This window comes from Ostrinia nubilalis, chromosome 5 (assembly GCF_963855985.1).
Source record: "Ostrinia nubilalis chromosome 5, ilOstNubi1.1, whole genome shotgun sequence".
Classification (NCBI taxonomy): Eukaryota; Metazoa; Arthropoda; class Insecta; order Lepidoptera; family Crambidae; genus Ostrinia; species Ostrinia nubilalis.
This window is the reverse complement of record NC_087092.1, coordinates 16,685,719-16,709,354: the sequence shown is the minus strand read 5'-3', so window position 1 is coordinate 16,709,354 and position 23,636 is coordinate 16,685,719. Positions and strand designations below refer to the sequence as shown.

At 37.5% G+C, this 23,636-nt stretch overlaps 2 protein-coding genes across 3 annotated transcripts in view; both read right to left on the bottom strand.

The window, feature by feature from the left end:
- LOC135072054 (integrin alpha-8) overlaps positions 1–13,841 on the bottom strand; it is a 127,224-nt gene extending 113,383 nt beyond the window's left edge. For both annotated transcript variants that reach the window (XM_063965991.1, XM_063965992.1), the window contains exon 1: positions 13,502–13,841. In XM_063965991.1, the coding sequence (XP_063822061.1) occupies positions 13,502–13,650 (149 nt within the window). In that variant the 5' untranslated portion in view covers positions 13,651–13,841. The remainder of the gene's footprint in view (positions 1–13,501) is intronic.
- Positions 13,842–14,186: 345 nt separating this feature from the next.
- The window catches only part of LOC135072087 (protein hobbit), a 57,334-nt gene continuing 47,884 nt past the window's right edge, over positions 14,187–23,636 (bottom strand). The window contains exons 37-42 of the mRNA XM_063966036.1: positions 23,159–23,258; positions 22,636–22,777; positions 21,721–21,932; positions 20,739–20,935; positions 19,862–19,973; positions 14,187–16,770 (exon numbers count right to left, since the gene is read on the bottom strand). Coding sequence (XP_063822106.1) covers positions 16,708–16,770; positions 19,862–19,973; positions 20,739–20,935; positions 21,721–21,932; positions 22,636–22,777; positions 23,159–23,258 — 826 coding nt within the window. The 3' untranslated portion in view covers positions 14,187–16,707. The remainder of the gene's footprint in view (positions 16,771–19,861; positions 19,974–20,738; positions 20,936–21,720; positions 21,933–22,635; positions 22,778–23,158; positions 23,259–23,636) is intronic.

Here is a 23,636-nt window from a genome sequence, read left to right as displayed (position 1 = left end):
ATACTGTACCTTTGACGTCTCTGTAGGACATCGTCAATTGTTCCAATAAAAAGTAGAGCCGTCCAATAACTTACCAAGTAAGGTATCTTTAATTTCAGTTTGTATAACATCAATATTTTAACAGCCTGCCCCAAAAAGGGAAAACCTTTAATCCGAATGTATTTCCACTTGACATAATTCCGATTCGCCTCACGAATCGAGTCTGGTTTCTGGGCGGCCTTCTGCGACTGTTGTTAGGCCGATCACATATCTCGCCAAATAAGACTGGCGTGCCACAGATCTTGAAAATAATAGACAATACTCTGTAAAACATAAAATAGTTGTGAAGAAGACTTTCTCAGATCTCTATTTCTTAGCCTAAAAATTTTTTTCCTGGAATATTTTATAGCATACTTACAATAGTTTTCAAATCATGTAAATAGGCATAGAAATCACATAAGAAATGGAATAAAAAGAACTTTAAGTACTTTCTTGAACAAGGTTTTAAATAAAATTACGAGTATGACGGCCTTTCCTGAAAATGTTTCAGGTATTCGGACATAAGCAACGTTTGTATAAAATTGTACTTTATGAGATTTATAAACAAGTTCCTTATCAGCAAGTGGTGAAACATCTATCACTTTCCATCAGGTGAGATACAGGCCAGGAATTTCCCCGTTGTCGATAAGAAAACGCCCTAATACGTAATTTCCTCAAGTATTTTCTTAAAAATCTTTCTTTCGCCATGTCTAGGCTCGCGTATCGCCACCGCGTTGGTAGTGAATGGGCTGACGTCACGCGCGATCAATGGCTGCCCACGCGCATCCACTGCGCCCGCGCACCCATATGGCGCGGCCTCGTTCCACTGCTACGGTTTACTTGGGTTGGCGCGCGGTTACCACAGACTAGACTAGTCCGAGGTGCCGAGTGCTTAATTGTCACAGATTTTTAAATTAAAGCTAAACTGCTGGACTGGACACTTCCTATTGCTGGGTGAATGGCACTTGCACAATGATTTGGTTGCAAATGTCAAAACTACGAAAACAAATCTAAAAACTCTAAATTTTCATATTTTAGGCTTTTGGTCGTGGTGAGGATGAAAGAGAGTTTTGCCGAGGCCCGAGAGTAGAGTTCACATTAATAGAGCCTTATGATATTGTTTTATAAGATTTTAAACTTTCGCGTTCCATTTCAACTAAAATAGTAAGACACGGGTCTTAACGCAACGTTTATTAATGAGTTGCATTATGTATGTACTATTTTAGTTTATTTAACAAAAACGAAACTGCAAATAATTTAAGTTCCTTCGCTCTTATTATTCTTTCTTTGGTCTTCTTCACGTACCTACCCATAAACGCGTGAAATTCAAGCATAGAGAAATCTATAAAACGAATATCATGCCGGATTTGAAAGGCTGATGAATCAACGTCTCAGTAAATGTGGTCATTGGTGCTATTTGACGTTTCTCCAAAACAGAAATGACCTCACTTTTGCCGTTGCGTAAATCAATTCGTCAGTGTTGGTCATTTCTTAGACTGATCCGATGATTTCGTGGTCACAGTTTATTTTAAAATGTAGTCACCTCATGATTCATAGCAAGGAAGATTTGAGAAAATCTTGAACCCACCAGAAAGTCTACTTGCTCTTCAATAACTAAATATATCAGTATGAATGAATACTTGAGTGATACATACGTGTGCTATGACTATGACACAAATACAAAGTTAGGTAGCCACCTCGCGAATTTACTTTGTTATTTAATAAATAAGAATGTAACATCCTTCCTGTGTATTAACTAAGCACGTAACCAAGTTCTTTGTTCATGTTTTGTTTTGATACCTTTACGTAGGTACCTCGAATGTGTAATGAACACCTGCGAAACAAAATGCAGGTGTCCTTTAAGGTTTGATTCGCATTCTCGCAAAATTATACTTTTTGCAGATTCCTAATTTATTGCTTTTTAACTCTTACTCTTTCTTATGTCATAAAGCCTCTTTTTTTACCTAGGCGGAAAAGAGGGCGATATTGATTAATACAGTAGGTAGCTTTTATATGCGACAAGTGTAGTTATGAGTCAAATTCGTCACAGGAAAGTCCATGGCGTGTCTGAATCAAATAATGATGCAAATGACACGTACAATGCCCCCTCGAGGGGAGTCACCCGCCTGAGTGTACCTGACCTACGTAACGTTCTGCATCACATATAAATGCTTTGATTTCACCGAAAATGAATGGTATACTAACACGCACGATTGTAGCATTCGGTATTAAATAACAAGCTTATCTCTTACTTAATTGAAAAGAGGTCGGTAGATCTTGAACTCTGTTCTAATTAGACACAAACATAAGATTAAATCATTATCTATTAATAGTGTCTATTGGAGACATAATACATACATACATACATGAAACCCCCTTTTTCGTCTGATTTTTTTTTATGTGACAGGAGGCAAACGAGCGTGGATTTCAAAATGCCTCAGTTTTAAATTGTCAAAGTTCTCACTTTAGACATCTCTGTCTTATTGTGTTGCACTGGGGATCCTTTACGTAACTAAATTCGATTTAAGCCATTTTACCAATCATCACGATCGTATTGAACCGTTTGTAAAGGATTGTATATCGAACTTCAAAGTTAACAGTGTAAGAAAAAGTTATTAAACTATCTATCAGTTAAAAAAAATACACATATACTCGTACATATTTCCTATTCAATATCAATATTAGCTCTACATAACTTAACGATAACCTTATTACCCGCGGCACTTTCATGTATTATCTACTGGTATTACCTACTTAATTATTAAATAGTTTAGAAGTCCGGGTTAGCTCCCCAGTTATACTTTAATATTTAATTAAATCCAACTTAACAATACTAGAGCCAGCCCTATTGCTATCATGGTTTATGTCCATTAAGCTACCTATTCTCTTTTCTTCTTTATTTAATGTAATTAGAAGTCACCGAAGCCGTTAATCGCATATTAATTCAAATGATTGTTTTATGCGGCGTCCGCGGGTGGCGCATCCGGCGCGGTGACGCGCACAAGCGCATACAAACCTGCGGCGCCTGCGCCATCTGGCGGCCGCATCCTGTGTCCTGCTGTCATTGCACATGGTACAGCCAGCACAGAAAGTAATTAGGTTGGCAAAAGAAAAAAAATTGTCAATCATGATGTGAAAGCCAGAGCACTTTTCCTCTAGTTATGAAGTATGTTGAGTTGCATTTTGCAGAATAAACACGGTTAAGAGAGATATCATTATTTGATTAATCTATACAAATAAAAATGAATTGATGTTCGTTAGTGTGATTAAAACTCGAGAACGGCTGGGTCGATTGAGCTGATTTTGGTTTTAAAATGTTTGTCGTAGTCCAGGGTAGGTCTAAACGGTGAGCAAATACGCGCGCGATACTGTTTTCCTGTGACAGACAAAATTCCACGCGGGCGAAGCCGCGGGCGGAAAACTAGTTTGAAATACAAAATTCCTTCCATAACCTAATTCGAGTCCGCTAAGTCATTTTCTAACAAACCGCTAAGCTCTTGGAGCTTTCAGAAGACTAACAATAGCTTCTGAAGTTCTGAAACAGAAAAGTGTTTTCTTTCACTGACATTGTTTTCTAAACACTATTCAAGCTCCTATTTTGCAACCAGGTTATTTAATTTAAAGTAAGCTAAGTTTACCGACTACTTTACGACGATTTACTAGGTGGACCGACGATATCTGGTGAAGGTCGCGGGGAGAGCCTGGATGCGGGCAGCGCAGGACCGTGCATTGTGGAAAACCTTGGAGGAGGCCTTTGTCCAGCAGTGGACGTCATTTGGCTGAAACGAACGAACGAACGAAGATAAGTTTACAGTAAGAACCGTATAAAACTCTATACTCTACAAGAATCTCTTTCTCAGTAAGTTTCATTGATTTTTTAAAATCTCTATCAGTACATGCCGTCGTTGCTGACCGTCTCAGCGCAAATCGCTGCGGGCCCAAATTCGGACAACTGACCATTGTCTCGAGTTGCAAGTGAGACAAAAAGCAGGCATGTGTTGCCAATGCTGTTCTTTGTGCATTGTATGTAGCGCATTTGCATGGTTTCATATCTTTGTCTTAAAATACATAAATGGTACTTTAATTCCTGAAAAAATCAAGAATTTTTTCCACTGCTCTAAATAATGAAAGTTGAATGTTTTGAATGCATTCTGGATAAATAAACTTTGCTCCAAGTCATGATAAAGCTCCCTTTGTACCGCCGGAAAATTCTATCCAGAGTGTAGACCACTTTTTCAAGTTTTAGCATACACAAAAAGGACATTAGTCTTTTTTTGCAATTGGCTTTTAAAAAGCGCTTTTCCCCAACACTATTAATATTGTTGTTTGTTTGACAAACGATGACTCGCGCTATGTCATGTGCAGCCGGTAGCTAAATGAGCTAACTTGTTATTAATTGACATAGCGATTACGGAGGAAGCGTTATGTCATGTCACGACCGCGCGTCAAGGTGAGCAGCCGAATGTTTGCCTCTACACTGTCATGCTTCTACGGCTCTTTTTAGGATTTTAACGATGTATGCGTAAATTAAAAGTAGGTAAAGTTCATATTTACAACAACAGCAAGCAATGCATCAGTAACTCGTCTGATGTCTTGCTGATATCGTTGAGAGGTGATGATGACAATCAAGTGACCCACGCATAGCTCTTGAAAAAAATCTTTGTAGTCTTGTCTTCTTCTTTTTTTCTATAAAAACCAGTAAAATAAATATAACAAAACAAATTACGTAAAATCTACACTTAAATATGTACACATTTTTATAAAATAAATCAATAGTGTAAGTTTTTTCAGTACACAAAATCTTTAAATGTTGATCAACCGTGAAAATAAGAGTTAACAAACTTGCCGCTCGCAGGCGGAATTACCGCAATTGAAAAAGTTAAACGCCCACTTACTCCTGTAGGTGACAAACTGATTGCCAAGTCGAATCGATAACACTGGTCAACAGTGATTTTGGTGCCAAGGAACTGTATATATTTTTTGATTGAGGACCTTATCCTGGTTGCTTTAGTAGCAAATTTGTTGATTTCCTACGTGTGGTTTTCTAGATTTTGACGTGTATAGAAAAATACAAAATTTCACCAAAATCAGCGTTTATAATATTTTGAAGTGCTTAAAAACTTTCTTTTCCACGACTTTTGTGAATGAGGTGTAATGGAACTATCACGTTACATCCTCTAGCAGTAATCAGCTATCATATACCGATCCCATCTGCCTTGGTACCTCTCTTCCAACGGTTTTTAGGTCTTGATAGCATCGCTCTCCCTGTTCTTAGCTAAAGCATGCTATAGTGACCTAAGATTCTCTGGGAATTGGTCAAGATGACTGTGGAGGTAATGCCCTTTGATGAAAATTATGACATCCTGAGTTTTTAAGCCATGTCTCACAATTTCAGAGTAGTTACTGGACTAGTGATTTCCGAAAAATAAATTGTAATTTCAATGAACAAAATCTACGCAAATCGTTCCAAATAGTCCATCGAACTTAAGAAATCAGTATATTTTATTAATATTGTTATTTATGGACCATCAAAAATTACTTAATAAATTAATTAAAATCTTTTTTTATGCCAAACTAGGATTTTTTTTGTTCTTTCCTCACTTTGTCCACTCTGAACTTCATGTTACGGCTTCTTTGACCATTGTAACATTGCCTTAAGTGTTCACAGCAGCTTATACAAACAATTTTGGGTATCCACGACTTGAATACAACCACAATTTCCGACTTAAAGTAAGAAAAATAAGCACTTTTAATAAAATATTGCCTGAATGTTTGAACTTTTTAACTGTGTACACACCACAAATGAAACAAAAATACATTTTGATTGTTGAGACAACTTCTTGGTAATGTAGACATGATATTAAAATAAATGCATTTATAAAAATGTACCGATAATACTAAAAACTGTGCAACCAAAGTACCGATTAAAGCTAAATTTTAAAACTGAGGGTAGATCCAAAACTACACGTAGGAAAAAAAAAGAAAAATATTTTTATTATTACTAATACACACCTAATAATAAACTATCAACAGAATCTCGGCACCATTTTCATTTTGATTTTTTGTTGACCTGTGTAATTGCTTGAAATACGATCCGATGTTGCCGATTTAATAGCGACTGCAGGAAAGGTCATCGCAAAGGTCACAGTGAAAGTGCTGATAATTTAGAGCGCTATTGCGACATTAATCAGCTTTGGCATAAATAAGTGCTAAGAGAGAGGTGGCCCTACTACTGGCATTTATGCCGATCGCTCGTAATCAATTACAATTTCATTATGTACCTATTACCCGCTGTCGTAGGCACTGCCTTTGATTTATGTTGTAACTGAGGTAGAGTCAGTAGTGTCACAACGACACAATTAAGTTAATTGTTAAAATAAATTGAGCAGATTTCTAAGTTTAATAATACATATTTGAATCATTATCAGTATAGTTAGTCGGCTAGTTTTTTGACGATATCTGACTCTACATAGTCTCTGCATTGTTTTGTATTAGCACAATAAGTAGGTACTCTATTATTTACGTGACTGTAAAATTTTCAATTAAAGTTTTTTTACATTTTACGAGTAAAACGTATCGAATAAGTTTTTAAAGAGTGTTCAATCATAAAGTACTGTGAACTGACTTCACTATAACACCTGCATTACATTTACATACACATGTAATTTATCATAAAAGAAAATTGGAAAGGATTAATTCGTTCTTTGATATAACGTCGTAATTGCTCGCGCTCAGACATTCGAAAAATTGTGTTTATGTAAGGGAATGCTAATGACTGGCAATTTTTAAGTTAACCAAATTGAGACATGAGTGAACGCATTTTTGTTTTTGACTAACTAGCGATTACTCGTGGATTTGCACGAGTAAAGCGGACTTTTTTATTTCTTATCACTCTTTTATCGAAAATCGAAGGATTCTTACTTGTAACATAAATGCAAAAATAACTGACCTCCAAGGAACAATACGTCATCTTATGATATCACCATAAGCCGCGCGTGACATTTTACCGGGCCTATATCGGCGCACGCGCATTTTAGGTCAAGGCGTGCCGAGGATCAGTAAAGTACCTTCAAAAACAAGACTGGACATCCTTTAAGGGACTGTACTTACTTATGAGTCTTATGACATTGACACTGGGTGATTAATAACCTTGTTTATTCACGTAAATAATTTCAAGGAAGACGTAAACTTGCGAATATATCACACGATTTATCGTCTGCCTCTCAGTTTATTGTTTCCGTATGGTTATTGTCGTTTTATCAATATTAGTAAATGTGGAGATATAATCGGAGGCAATAAATACAGGGTAAATGTCCGTTTAGAGCTGTAAATAGATATAATAGCGCCCTCTGTCATGAAATATCAAGTGACTTTGAACAATAAATGCCTCTATCTCTTTGATGATGCGGATAATAGCAGCTTTGGAATTCTAGAGAAGTGCCTAGAAGTAATAAATAGAATGATAGATTGATCTTAACCTATTATTATAAATGGAAAGCTCTTTTATTGAACACTAGTTGCCGTCCCAGCTTCAGACGAGTTTACTAAAGGTACCTACTTAAATCTTTAGGTATTCTTCTTTCTTTCTTACTTTCATATTTCCTAAATCTTTATGTATAATCGCGTAAGTTTTAAACATCAGATGGATGGATATGTCACTCTTTGATATAAAAAAATACAAACAGATTTTGAATAATAATTTGAGACAAGTCTGCTTTGACTACCCAAAAAAATGCTACAAATTCGACTTTGTCTGTCTCTACCTACATAAACGATTCAAGATCAACAAGTCTCATTTGTGTGACGTCACCAATTCCATAGTATTCTGCGCAAGCGCCATCTGTGTCATTGCCACACTCATTCTGATTTCACAAGAACACCCACGCGTAATGCCTTCTATTGTAGGTAATTATACACTTTTCTCGTCAACACTTCAACACTTACGATTAATAACAAGTAATGATAAGAACGAGTACCTACTGATAACAATAATAGGGATAGTATAATACATATTGGAATTCAAAGGAAAAATAAGATTAATGTTATTATCCAAGTAACCAACTAAGTATCTGTAATTGACAAAGCTGTTTTTTCCGTTATCAATGGGAAGAAAGGATTATTTTTAGCTGCTACCTGAGCTAAATTGACAATACAAGCGAGCATTTTAGTGCCCATGGGTATAAAAACAAATAATTGTCTGTAGTTTTAGTAGGTAGTCGTAGTTGAAAATCATTAACCCTTAACAAAAACAGAAAATACCATTTGACACTTCACAAATTTTAATGGTGAGCCCTTCTTCCAGGAATGATTCTCGTCTTATTTTGTGAAAAATTACTTATATTGCATCTTAGGCGTGATTAATATAATTAAATATGCATTATTATAAATTTTATATTGTGATTTACATGTAATCCAAATATAACTTGAAGCAGTAGACAACAATGGATTGGTTGGCTGGACTATTTACACTTATCGAAATTTCAACAGCCGCAATGAGTTGTTTACCGCGAATGTAAACTCGCGTCTGAGGCCATCTCCATCCTGTAGGGTTGCCAGACTTTTTTTACCTAAAGATTATTTGCTTATTCACCGAGACAAAGTTATGTTACACAATAAATACTGTGCAGCTTATCTCACCAGCGCAGCTCGGCGACATTTTCAGTTTTAAAATCAATTTTGCAAAATATTACAAGTTAGATATTGTAAAGTACCGGAAAGCTTTAGAATGGGTAGTGTATTTTTTAATTTGATTAACATTTTCACTTTAAAACCAATATGTAGGTACCTTTATCATTTCCCATAACCAAGTTAGGTATAGCCAAAAATAAAAGAAGTATTGGAACTTAAATAATTTTCAACTTTTTTCATTCGATCAAGACACTCATATTTGTTACAAAATAAAGAATAATAATTACTTTTTTGCGGTAAATCCTTAGTAAGTAAATACTCACAAATAATCAGGTGTCAAATTACCATTTTAACATGTTGTTAAGCTTTTTGTCAGCAAGTCTGGCAACCCTAGCCTCGTCGCCATGCTGGATCGGGGTCACGGAGACTGCGCCGGCGCACGCGTGGATCCGAAATATATTTGCCGAGCGACTAGTCGCTAGTCACGGGCACATTTGTGAACACTTTCTTTGCTATTCAAATGTTTGTTCCACTTCGTCACTTTACTTGAGTATTGTTTTAAAGTGACAAAGTGAAAGTGGCTGCAATGACAGAGGGCCAGGAATTATAGAATGTTAGGAAACGTCTCCACCAACACTATTTTTGACAGTGTATGAATGGTCTTGCTCGTTATAACTAATTTGCCCCCGAAGAAATTAAAAGCTGCAACCGCAACCTGCCGTTGTGGTAGGTAGTATGTAGTTGTAAATGATATAACATAAATCAAAATCATATGTGTAATTCCATACCCAGTAAATTGTCGTCGAATTAAAGCATGCACCTTCATCATGTACCTTTACTAACAACAGTAATAAATAACTAGGTACCTAAATCTGCAACGTAAACAAAGATGCACGTGAACTCAGCAGTCGAGTACTATCTATAATAGATACGAATAATTCGTACCCTTAAACTACTGTGTATTTAACTGATCAAAACATAACAATCTAACGTAACCCGACACCGCGGAATCAACTTTGGGTACAAACAATAGTAGGTTTTATTCTCGTATCGCAGCACGACTCTTCCGTGAATGAAACAACGTTCTTTCAGTTTAGGTTCAGTGCAGACGATCGAATTTAACGTGCAGTTCATAAGAACAACATTGGTTTGAATATTAAGCACACTTGTTTAGTCTACATCAACGCATAGCAAAGTTCAGATTTTTTTCTAAGCTTCTGAATAAGTTACTGCTAAAGCTGAAAAAAGCTTGCTTAAATCTTAATTATTCGTATCTTACGAGTGACATTTTGACCTGATACCAGCCCACTCATTAATAAAAAAAAATAAGAGCTCTTTGTTTTAGAAATCTACATAATATGTAGATATTTTCCCTTAAATTGGAATTCATTTTAGAAGCCTTTTACTACCATTTACTTAATTCAGTTTAAAATAAACCCAAGTAAATGTTACCATATTCGCAAATCTTTTGGTAACGAACAAAACTTTAAAGATTCTTACGCAATTTCAACAGAAATGACATATCAGTGAGTGCATAACTCAAATCGTTGGTGCATAACGCAATGCATGCACACCAAAGTATCGAGGTCACAACACTAAAAATAATTTCGCTGATAAAAACTAAGGCAAGAGTAAGTAGTCGAGTGGAACTTAAATTCCGTACCTTTTAAGTTATTATTTTTTTCAATATTTTTTTCAAAACAAAAAAAAAATCCGTCTTATCCTACTAATATTACAAACGCGAAAGTTTGGATGTCTGGATGTTTGTTACTCTTTTACGCAAAAAGTACTGAACGGATTTTGATGAAACTTTACAGTATTATTGCTTATAACCCAGATTAACATATAGGCTATAATTTATGACGATCTGTGACAAATTAATTTCACGCGGGTGAAGCCGCGGGCAAAAGCTAGTTTAATCATATTTGGCAAAAATTGAGCCACATTCATCGGACGTCAGACGTCAGTTTTCTAGACGTAGTTTTGACGGTAAAAAAAAGTAAACAACTTAAAAGATATCCTTTTCAACGAAGCCATCGCAATAATATCGATGAGTTGTTAATGGAATATCCTGGCCTTACGGTAGATAAGTTCTTTACCGTTTTTCAATTTCAACGAGGAAGTAATTTTTAAACAGAAATAGTTAGGAACTACAGCGCAGATAGCGGGGTTATCACGGGTGCGCGTACGCATGCATACCGCTTAAATTTTTACGATAAACCGTACTTATGCGCTTGAGATAAATTACATTATTGACAAAACAAACACGCCGTTTTATTTCGGTGTCTTTTTTAGTTCAAAAAACGTCAATTTCATTTTTCAAATAAGTTACATTCTGGAAAGAGTTAATAATACATCTACCCTCTCGAAACATTCTGACCAAGTAAAAAACTAAACAAGATTGATTAATACCACATAATATTACGTTAAAAGCTCCAAAAAAAGCTTTATCACAGATGTGACTTATTGTAATTCGACCGCAACGCGTCTCTATCATTAGTTTGGCCTAAATGGATGTTCCCACTTGTTGGCAACCGACCCCCGATGGAAAAAACTTTATTTGTAAGCAAAACTATAAATCAAGAGGCGTTTCACCCCACGCAACAGAAATAGCCGTTCACGACTGAATTAAGGGAAGAAAATAAAAAAACAAAATGCGAGTGCGAGTTATGACCAAGATCCGTCGTGTGGTTCCGTCTATCACAAGGTTTCCATTCATTATAAAATCTATAGTAGGTAATTCAACTGCTGTAAAATTGAATAATTAAAAAAAACCTAAATAAATGTTATCCCTCTCGCAAAATTCTCAACTGTCCAATTTAAATATTTTGCATTTGACAATTTTGACATGCTTTGAAACTTACAATACACTCAAGCCAGTAATACCTACATACTCATATTATTACGTAATTTTGTTATCTAGAAAATTGTTTTAATTTATTAGCAAACAGGTATTTTTTAAATCGAGTTTTGAGGGTGTTTCATTCAGCGTACATTCTTACATTCGTATTGTTATTTATTTCGTAATGATCCCTAAAACGGTAAAAAAGGCGCGTGGTGTGCGCGGGCGCATGTGCATCGCATGTGACGCTGTTTCCGGTTCCTAAAAAGTAATTTTTGTCGCTTTGTCTATGGGGCGTCAAGCGTGACAGGGATGGCGGGACAAAGACAATAAACATTTGACAAACTACTTTGGCGGCATTCACATGCAGTACCTAAACAATTGGTTTTACAAATTGAGAATTTGAGAAGTTACTAAAATTATTATTTGTTCATTAGCACCGTTTACAATAATTTATGACAGCGTCTAAAAGAGTTGAGTCTGAACTCGAATGATACCTATCTGTCTGTAAACTTATATAATCCTTGAAATTTCAGGTACTGCTCAGGAGTTTTCCCTGCCTGGTAAGTAACTTTAGTATGCTATTCACTTTACACTATCATCATCATCATCATCATCATCTCAGCCATAGGACGGCCACTGCTGAACATAGGCCTCCCCCAATGCTTTCCATGCGTCTTTACACTATAATGTTCAAGAAATTAAACATTTGATTCTACTAAACAAAACCAAAATAAAAAACTCATAAAACTCATTTATTTTTGCAAATAGGCTTAAAAGCACTTTTCACGTCCCAGTATTAACCCTACCACTGCTTCAGGACAATAAATGGGCCAGTAGTGCTGAGAAGAAGCAGCACAAGAAACTCAGTCACTATTGTCAGCCTCATCAATCAGTTCAATGGTCATTCAGTTTTGTATTATCATTTAATTTTTTTAACGCAATCATATAAAGAGAAAGTAAACTATTGTTTCGTCATTAATAACATAATCAGTAGACCATAAGCAACATTTAATGATAAAACAAGTTGTCTATTAATGAGTTTGCCCTTATAAATGGATGCATTTGTTTGTTGTTTTTATGTGCGCAACACTGACAAGTGTATAAGTAAGCGTAAATTGGTGATTTCTGACAATATGTAATCTACTGTGATATTAAACTAAAAAGGATTCAGTAATCAACATAGCAAACACTAACAAAATATGTATGTAGAGATAAGACAACTAACTTATTGACAGATCTTTTATAATATGCAAGCTCGCAAATATTTATTGCCTGAATAAACTTACTTAGTAAACAAATGTAGGTACTTATGTATAGTTTAAAACTAATGGGAGTCTAACATTCTGCAAGTTTAAATGGCTAGTCTAATAGACCGCCCTTTTTAGTAATCGCCTGTTAACGTTATCGCCCCACGCGTAATTTTGGTAGAGCACATTATTATGCTGTGGTATAGCTACCAAAATAAACGATATTGACAAGAGTTATTTGCTATCTATTAGCCAAAATGCTAATATAGTCTCGAGTCAGCCTCGTATCCGCGCACTCTACATCGTCGGTGATGTCATGGGCAAGCAGTAAAATATATCTGAGAATTAATTGTAAAAATCTTTGAATCTATCTACTACAAAACTAGATTATTATGGGTGTGGGGTGTTATAGTAGCTAGACTGGCAAAGTTTTCAGTAAGTTAACAAAGCGCAATATTGACTTTACCTTTAAATTCTTATTTTTATAAGATATCATTTAAATTAATAAACATAGTTTATTCATGATTAAATAAAAAAATAAAAAAGTTTACAAAATAAGTTTTTTCTTGGTATCAAGATAACATTTTAACTGTTTACCTATCCGTTGAATTCCACATCTTACGTCAGTGCATAAAATACCTATGAGTAATTTGACATTGAATCGTTTGGTAGCGGCGTCAAGAAACGGTGAGATCTTGCCGCACGCGGAAAAATATTATTTACAATTCCCTCACTTCTAAGGCGATGTATGAGAAAAACTTACATTTTCCGGTCCCCATCGACGTGCGACTGGACTGTGAATCCAAACATGGAGTGATGGTTTCCCTTATAAACAACCCTGGAGGGTATGTCCACATTGAAACCTAGGGCACCGGCGCACGCGCACAATAATACACAAAACAACAGCGCCATTGTCAGACGACACTAGATTAGCACTTCACTGAAAAATATAATTTGTATGATAAAAAAATTATGTACACTATAATGAAATTACATAATTTAAACTCATTTCGTTCGTAGTACGAGTTCGTTTTCGTGTGGGACAGGCGGGCGGCTGACGTGCGCTCCGCGCGGCTTTCGGCGCGAGACTGAAGGCTGCGCTCGTCGCGGCGACAGAATACGAGCGAAGGAAAACTTCTTGTGACTTTTCGCACGTTTTTCACGGGAACTCTGGACTACGCTTTGTAGCGTTTCGTAGTAACTGAGTGCGCAAACTTTCGGTGTCACTTAACGTCATTTGTTTTAACGTAATAGCACTTTCTGGAGCAAGGTCACTTGATACATAATATTCTCAATAAATATGCTAATAAATTTATTCACGACTCGGTTTAAGGAAAGGTCCTGCGTTGCCTCACACCTTGACCTATATTAGGTACTAGACCTTGAAAAAATTCTAGTGAAAACCTAATGTCTCACATAAAGTTAACAGGATAAATAAAACACAGTAAATTAATTAAAATATTTATTAAATAACAAGTCGATTCTTTATTTGCCAGTAATTATACAAAAATAACGAGAAGTATAAAACACTAATATCTTAAAAGTTAAGAATACTGAGTTGTTTAACCGAAAGTCTAGAGCCCCTACGGCTACCACTGTCGTAAATATTACTAATTCAAATGGAAGTATGAGTTAAAGAGTGCACAACAATATTATCAACGAAATAAAAGGACATCATCCACGTTTCATATATTTTTGGTAAAAAATCAAAAGTGCCGGCCAAAAAAAAAAGTGCTGTATTCTGACAGAATACGTCTGCCTTAGCATTTGTTACTATGGCACCAAAGCCGTAGCTCCACTGTGCGTCGAGTATTTGAGATCTAAAAGTCATCGACTATTCATACATATTTTGTTCAAAATCAAAAGTGTCGGCCAATAAAAAAAAAAGTGCTGTATTCTGACTGAATACGTCCGCCTTAGCATTTGTTACTATGGCACCAAAGCTGTAGCACCACTGTGCGTCGAGTATTTGAGATCTAAAATTCATCGACGATTCATACATTTTTTGTTCAAAATCAAAAATGTCGGCCATTAAAAAAAAGTGCTGTATTCTGACAGAATACGTCCGCCTTAGCATTTGTTACTATGACACCAAACCTGTAGCACCACTGTGCGTCGTAGTATTTGAGATCAAAGTCAGTCGTTTCATATATTTTTAGAACTCAAATACTACGATGCACAGTGGTGCTACAGCTTTGGTGTCATAGTAATAAATGCTAAGGCGGACGTATTCTATCAGAATACAGCACTTTTATTTTTTGGCCGGCACTTTTGATTTTGGACCAAAATGGATGATGTCCTTTGTAGTTTTTATGATTATGAAATATTAATATGAAATTTTTCATTTCTCTAGTACAAAGTAATCAGCCATTTAAAAGCTTAGTTAAATAGTACTCATACAAAATTGTTGGGCCTTCTGTAAATGTTTTAAAATATCTTAGTTTCACAAAACAGTCCAAAATCTAGATTAAGTAGGTTGTATAATCGACAAATATTTTAAAAGCAGGAAGCTAAAGGATAACGAATACTAGCCAAGTTTACATTTAACTTTGTTCTAGTTAAAAACAGTCTTTCTTGCTCATTCCAAGCATACATTGTTCCAATACATACTACCATATAACGTTTATATGTACAATAGAGCAAGCAAGTTGCATCTGGTCATAGCAAACTATACAATTTTCAGGCTGAGTTGCACCATCTAACTTTAACCGTAACTATAAAGTTAACCGATGTCTTTGTATTCCTCAGTTTCACAGATTTTTGACGTTTGCTAAAGTTAAAGTAAGACGGTGCAACCCAGCCTAAGGAAAACTTAGATTACAGTGTGCTTTTGGCATCGTAATTTTTAATCCATAAACTTCCAGGATACGTATGCGTAGCATTAAAATTTTAAATTACATACGAAATCGCACGTCACGTTGAAATACAAATTATATTTTGTGTCATCATTATTGACCTTTTATTGAGGTTGAGTTCATTGTTAATTTTAACAAAATTCTTGTTTAAAATCCACAGTAAAAAGGCAATTAGAAAAGGTCGCTCTAAAATAGTTACATAGTTGTTATCTAATTTTAATACATAAATAGTCTTACATTTCGATGCGTTAAATTTATAAGACGTGGGTGTCGTCGTATCACAAATTTAAGTAAGAAAAGGTTTTCAAAAAAATATTTTAAAAAGCTATCGAAACTACGATTGTATCATTATTGGAAGGTATATGAAACTGTCTTTTTATTTTATAGCTAATATTATAACATAATATTTAGTTATCTCACAAACAAACAGCGAGATTGTCTTTCTATAACAGGAACTGGTTTATTAATTGAAGTTATAATAAACTTTGACACAGTGTTTCTATAGAAGTCACATACTTTATTAGTAGTTCGTTCAATTTCAATAAGCGTCTCTTTTCATACTCTTTTTATAAGTTGAATGTACCTACGAAGATATTTATGAGCGAATGGCATTTTAAATACCATTTCACAAGGAATTAATTAAAACATGATTCGTTGTAGTGACGTGACGTGAAAATCTATATTTACAGGATAAATTGTTTTCCCAAAGTTGTAAAGGATTGTTTTCCTAACAATAAAATAAAACCTTTTGCAAAAGTTATGCCATGGAATTATTAACAAATGGTGTGAAATATCCAATTATGTCATCATAATTTTAATTTGTTTGGCCTGTGTAATACTTTCGCTCTTTTTACACAGTCTTAGAACCCCTTTGGGATCACTTGTTCAGATAAATTCAAAACTAAATTAAGACGCGCACTTCAAAAGACGTAAAACCATTTACCGAAATTGAACGAATTACTCTCAAAATATTTATATTGTAATATATCCTATCGTGATAGTAACAAATAAATACTTAATTATCACTAGGTGTTATCTTAATGTAATGTCTTTAGATTCATTTAAGTCTATTTTTGGTTCGGTTCGCCTAAATGCACTAGAAGAACAAGCGTCGCTATGATTTGGAAAACTTGAACACGCTCGGAGTCCCTTTCTTTTGCGGTTTGTTTTCGGTAACCTAAAATAGAAAAGCGTACATAATATAAAAATATTAAATGATGAAGCCTTAGGCGGTTATCACACTGCGCCGGGCGACAGATTTAATCATTGTATGCAAGTACCTCAGTTTGTATAGAAAACACGCGCGGCACAACACACTGACAACGCGTCCGCGCGCGTGATTTTTTATATGAAAATCACGCGCTCCGCGGCGGAGCGCGGCGCAGTGTGATAAGTTGATAACCGCCTTACTATCGGTCCTGAACTCCTGATAGGTACACACTAAACTGAATAATGACAACTGAGAAATAAGTCAATAGTTTAATATTGTGCGCGAGTGTGACGAATACAAAGTGGTATAAGTTATTTAGCTTAGCGGCTCGTAAAGCTAACCGAAAAAGTCTACACCACTCACAATAACATTAATACACAAGTAATTCGCGCACATAACTTTAAGAAATCTGTCAATAATATACGATCGAACGGCTGTCTAAACGCACTCGGTCCCGCCATTGATGAAAAATAAATTTCGCGAATCGAGGGGCTACTTACTCCCTAACGACGTTTAAGTAGGTCTGTCTGTCACTCTCGCCCGATCGATCGCTTTTCGTGTTGGGGAGATATCTACATTCGAAACTTCATTAACGTTATACGACAATATTCGCCCCGCAGACAATATTATATCTATTTGCATATCCATTCGGGACGGAACGGATTCGAACGTAGACGTAAACATAGGGGATGTTGTACAACATCCCCTATGTCTGGCGTCACGCGTTTACGACCAAACCCGCATGCGCAAATTATAAAAATTAATCTGAACGACGGATAGATGGCACTGTGCTTCTTTACATCGCGGCGTCATTTGATTTTTTCAGATACATATTTCGCGGTGTATTTCAATAGGGATGAACCCTTTCTTCGGCTTTTTGTTTTTAAATTTTTGAAAGTGCTACCATGTGGATGCATGTAGCACTGTATATTCATGAAAAGTCGGCCGTTTGGTGTAGTGGTTCAGAATGGACTACTATGCCGAGAGGTCCCGGGTTCGATTCCCGGTCGGGCAGTAATTGAAATTATGAATTTTAATTTCTGTGACGGGTCTGGGTGTTTTCTATGTATAATATGTATGTATTTACAAAAAAAAGTATTTAAGTATATTTATATTCGTTGTCACTAGACAATAGTACAAGCTTTGCTTAGTTTGGGACTAGCGGCGCATTGTAAAATGTCCAACGGTTTTTTATTATTATTATTTATTAATGAATCCCGCAAAAAAAAATACAGGAAATGCCATCAATAGGCACAATGTAAGATCCTAAAGTTGTAATCCTGATAAAATACAGGTGTTATGGACAATTTGTACTGTTACTTTGATAACTTACATTGAATTCTTTTTATGACTCCTAAAAATTAGATGATAAGTTAATTTCACAAGTAGGTATACAGGGTGACTTTGCACAGTTGCAAAATTTTTAAGAGCGACTCAGAATCAGAAAGATATAGGTACGTAAATAAAACATTTTCTTTATTTTTCATATTAATAATTTGTATCCGCTGTGGTCTGTGCGCGGTTTCGAAATTGGCACACGTGTATAATTTAATTCGTTCATAAAAAATTACGCACACACAGTTAACTGCAAAGCTTAATAGACATTATGGTGCTCGAAAATAAGCCTTTAAAACTTAAGATATGGGCATTGGACACCCACGAGTTATATTTTCCGAAAAAAAGTGCCTTTTTCCTGTATTGTAGATTTCGGCACTCGTCAGGATCTGATCCGCGTGCGTGTAAAATCACGCTGCGCGTTGTACGCGTCATGCGTGATAGGTGCCGGCGTAATAGGAAAAACATGTATTAAATAATGAAATGCGAACTAAATCCACACGCGTGCCAAAATACGCATCAAAAATGGCACTAAAGCCTGGTCCGTGAGCACGTAGAATCGAACGGGATTCTACGTGCTCACGGACCAGGCTTTAAATGAGCAGCCCTTTTCTGCCGGATGGTAGCGAGGGCAGTAACATTGGTGTAAACGGCCAAGGTTGTCGAGGGTCAGTCTGCGGGGCGCAATATCGCGTAATGGCGTTATCATGACATTTTACACTTCCAACCTGGAGCATACTGACCCTCGACAACCGGTACTGTTCTTGCAACTCATCTCCTAGACGGCTGATTAAGGCACACTGTCCACGGTCCGTAACTTGACGAATGCGCTACGTTGTCGCTCTGTGGACAGTAGTGTGTATAGTAGCCTAAGGCAAGCCAAGACGCCAGGACCAAATTAACCTATCATTTTATAAACACATTACCACACCTTGGCGTCGCACAGTCGGGTAATTTTTTTTAACATGGAATGCAATAAAAATAAAGACACTATTGGTCAGCCACGCACCTACAGCTCTCCCCTCGCTATTATTAAGAGGTATGGTCACTTACGGTCCTCTCTCCAAATAGCAGGCGGGCCTTGTCCTCCTCGTGAGGCGCTTCGGTGCAGAAATGCAGTTTCTGCCGGATCGCTTGCGACAGGATCACCCTGTGTATTGACTATCAGAGGTCCACGCACCTACAGCTCCCCCCTCGCTATTATTAAGAGGTATGGTCACTTACGGTCTTTTCTCCCAGTAGCAGGCGGGCCTTTTCCTCCTCATGCGGCTCGTCTATGCAGCTGCAGCTTCTGACGGATCGCTTGCGACAGGATCATCCTGTGTATTGACTATGAGGGCTAAGCACCTACAGCTCCCTCCTCGCTATTATTAAGAGGTATGGTCACTTACGATTCTTTCTCCCAGCAGCAGGCGGGCCTTATCCTCTTCATGCGGCTCGTCTATGGAGCTGCAACTTCTGACGGATCGCTTGCGACAGGATCATCCTGTGTATTGACTATGAGGGCTACGCACTTACAGCTCCCCCTCGCTAATATTATTAAGAGGTATGGTCACTTACGGTCCTCTCTCACAGTAGCAGTAGGCGGGCCTTTTCCGTCTCATGCGGCTCGTCTATGCAGCTGCAGCTTCTGACGGACCGCTTACGACAGGATCACTCTCTGTATTGACTATCAGAGGTCCACGCACCTCCCTCGCTATTATTAAGAGGTATGGTCACTCACGGTCCTCTCTCCAAGTAGCAGGCGGGCCTTGTCTTCCTCGTGGGGCTCGGGCGCGGCGGCGGCTCGTCTGTGCAGCTGAAGCTTTTGCCGGATCGCTTGCGACAGGATCACCCTGTACATAGTGTAATTTAGTCTTTACTATTAAGTGTCGGTTAAGGAAGGTCGTGTAGAGCTGATGGCCGGAAAATTCTTGAGTGGCGACCACGAGCCGGAAGACGTAGCGTGGGCAGGCCTCCCACTAGGTGGACCGAAGATCTGGTGAAGGTCGCGGGAGGTGCCTGGATGCGAGCGGCGCAAGAGCGGTCATTATGGAAATCCTTGTGGGAGGCCTTTGTCCAGCAGTGGACGTCTTACGGCTGAAACGAACGTACGAAGGAGGGTCGCGTACTAGGATCACCCTGTATACAGTTTAGTCTTTGCTATTTAATAATGGTTAGAAAGGTTCGCATTCGTATGACGCCTACTGCGGTTAGGGGTTCAAATTCCACAAGTAGCAAATTGTAGTTTATTTGTTAAATTGTGGTCAGAAAACAAGCTCTGTTTTGTTTGAGGCTAGAGAATTATTATTCTTTTTAGTCTAATATCAACAATAATAAAATTGCTATTATTAATTCACATTCATTGTGAAATGAAGAAATAAAGTAGACAAAGAAAAGGCAATACATAGTGGCAGAACTCTGCTTACTGCATCTGTGGAGTGCTACGTTACCTCCTCGTGTCGCTCTTGGTGGCAGTTATTCTTTTTAGTCTAATTATTAACAATAATTTCTAATATTAATTCACAAAGAATTTCTTTTGAAAAGAAGGAATAAAGTAGACAGATATGACAACAGAAAGTGGCAGAACTTTGCTTGGTCTCTGAGGAATGCTACGTTACCTCCGCGTGTCACTTTTGGTGGCCAGCAGCAGGTCAAGCCACGTCCACGTGACGTTGTGGTACTCCAGGGTGGGCAGCACCAAGGGTAGGTCCCTGACGTCTTCTAGATTCTTCTCTTTGCTGCCCTTGTAAGATACGCGCACGGGCACCTCGGGAATCTTAATGTAGATGAACAGTTTGTTCTTTTCTGCGCGTTCCTGTATATTAAAAAGTCAGAATCAGTCAGTACTTGTTATTTATTGTTTTACTACTTATCTAGCAAGAAAACAGCAGACCGGTGCTACTACTTCTTCCATCTTTCTTTATTTTTTCTAGCTCTTTTTCTAAACATTAGATTCGTCATTATAATGATGAATCTTGACCAGGTTAAGTGTAATTGTGCTCGTACATATTAAGATTAATTTATTAATGAATAGGTAGACTACTTGTGGTAGTCACATAACAGTTCATTAGAATATAGATCAATTAAAATGACTATTAATTCGGTTTAGTTCATTACATTCGTTACTTCATTAATACAACGTACAAAACTTATTCCGTATATCTAATTCTATCAATTAGAATTTCAATTTTACTTTACCAGACTTTCCTAAACCTTCAGCTTCTCGACATCATCTTTATTAACGTAGGAGTAGGAGTCCTTGATACAATGGTTCTATTAGGACCCTTTGGGTAAGCGCAATCTAAAAACAAAACAGTTAATCCTTTTCTAAACTGTGCCTTCCTTCATCTTCTCCACATCATCTTTGTCCTTCTTATCCCTCTTAACATAGAAGTAGGAGTTGGAATCCTTGATACAATGGTTCTATTAGCACCCTTTGGGTGCGTAAGCGTAACCCAAACATTAACCTCCATCCTCCCTACATGATACTTACCCTTTTTATCCCTCTTTACGGAGGATGGGATGCACTCCGTGTTACAACACTTACAACGGCCCTATTAGGGTGCGCAAGCGCAACTCAAACCCAAAACAATCACAAACCTTCATCTTTTCGACATCATCCTTGTCCTTCTTGTCCCTCTTGACGTAGAAGTTGGAGTTGGAGTCCTTGGGCTTCTTCTTGGCCTTCTTGGAGCCGGCGGGCACCAGGCCGGAGCGCGCGCCCTCCTCGTCGTCGCCATCTTCGATGGACTCCGGGTCGCGTTCAGGGAAGCAGAACTTCAGCATTGTGTTGAAGAACTTCTTTGTTAGGCCTAAAGAGTAAGACTTGTTAGTAAATTAAAATAGGAGTAGAAAATAGAATTTATGATATTCTGAACGAGGAGACTTTGGAAGTATGATGGAGCGTCAATCTTTTAGATATTTGAGGTATTGAGACTTATGTAAAGGACGAGTCTAGCTTTACGTTTAAAAAGGCCTTAGCCTGTCATAGACAACCACCAAACCACCTTTGGGTGAAATGGTTCCGAGGTGACATGAGGACACTAAAAATCCACTTTGTATAATAAAATACAGCGAGATTCCTATTCATTAAAAGAAATGACTAGTATCGAAACGCGTCGCTATACAATCGCTCATCATAGTAACGCATCAACTATCATTTCATTTGCTACGTGTTATAAAAAACTTGTTCTTGTGACGTTTAGGGTTATGTACGGCTCCCTTAAAATGATGACAAATTAAATTATTACTACATCTTTTCATACTATTTCTAACGTACCTTTGTTTGTCACCTGTCAACCGCTTTGCAATGGAGGGAAGTCGAACCTTAATTTCGAACTCCTCCTATGTTCTTCTGAATTTCGTTGCGGGTCCAATGACACTTTAACTTTCTCCCGGGACAAACTTGACCTTCATTGGTTGGGTTTTTGTGGCGGTCAAGCTGTAGATCTTGGCTACACAGGAGTTGCAGTGGTGGGAACGAGAGATGGGAATAGTCCCGTATTTCTAACGTACCGATCCTTATGGGCACGATGTTGACCTCGAAGTGCTCCTTGACAGCGATGCCGCCCACCGGCGGACGGTCGCGACAGAACACACGTAGCGCCGCGCGGCGCGCTAGTGGCGCTCTCCCTGATGGCGCTTGCGGTACTAACACCTGCGAGAAAGACATAATACTAAACAATAGGGTAACATACAGACAGATAATCTTATCGGCAGGTGCCGCCTGTGAAGATGAAACTATCGGTTATGTATTACCGAAAGGCAAGGTAGTGATACCACAGAACGTAGCGAATTCTTTTAAAATCAAACTCTTGAATGCTCCCAAAAATCTGATTTCGTAGTCTGCCTGAAATTGAGGCAACATAAGACCGTATTCATTTTAGGGTAGTATCAAAGGAATAATATAGCAAAAGTAATTAATTATCTTTGTATTTTCTCTGTAAGTGGATTTTGTAAATTCTTTTGAGAAAAACATGTCTTTAACCGTAAAATTCAACATGTTAGTTTGTTCCTGTAAATCAGAGAAACTACGTACCTCTGGGAATGGTTCATTGGGCAGCAAGTTGGTGACTCGCACGTAACCAACTTCGAGCTGATGTTCCACGGAATCATCCGACCGGGATGTCTTGGTGTATCTAAACAAACAAGGTAAATAGAAGATAAATAAGAACAAAACAGTAAAATCTTTATAACCATTGGAAAAAGGGAGATAAGCATTGGCGTACATATGGTTATTTTTCAAAGGGCCCTTTGCGATTAGTATTATCATAGCTTATGAATAGATTTTTTTGTTATAGCACTTATCATAACTACATAATAGCTGTACTGTTCGGCTTGATATGCTGTCAACTTACAAGAAGTTAGTCAGCAGCAGGTCAGCGATCCCCAGCTGTCCGTCAGCATCCGTAAGGCGCCACCTGGCGGACTTGAAGCATATCTCGTTGTAGCGGTGCGGCGCGGCGGCCCCGGGGCCCGCTGTGTAACGTGCTGGTCGGTTCAATAGTGTACACTCA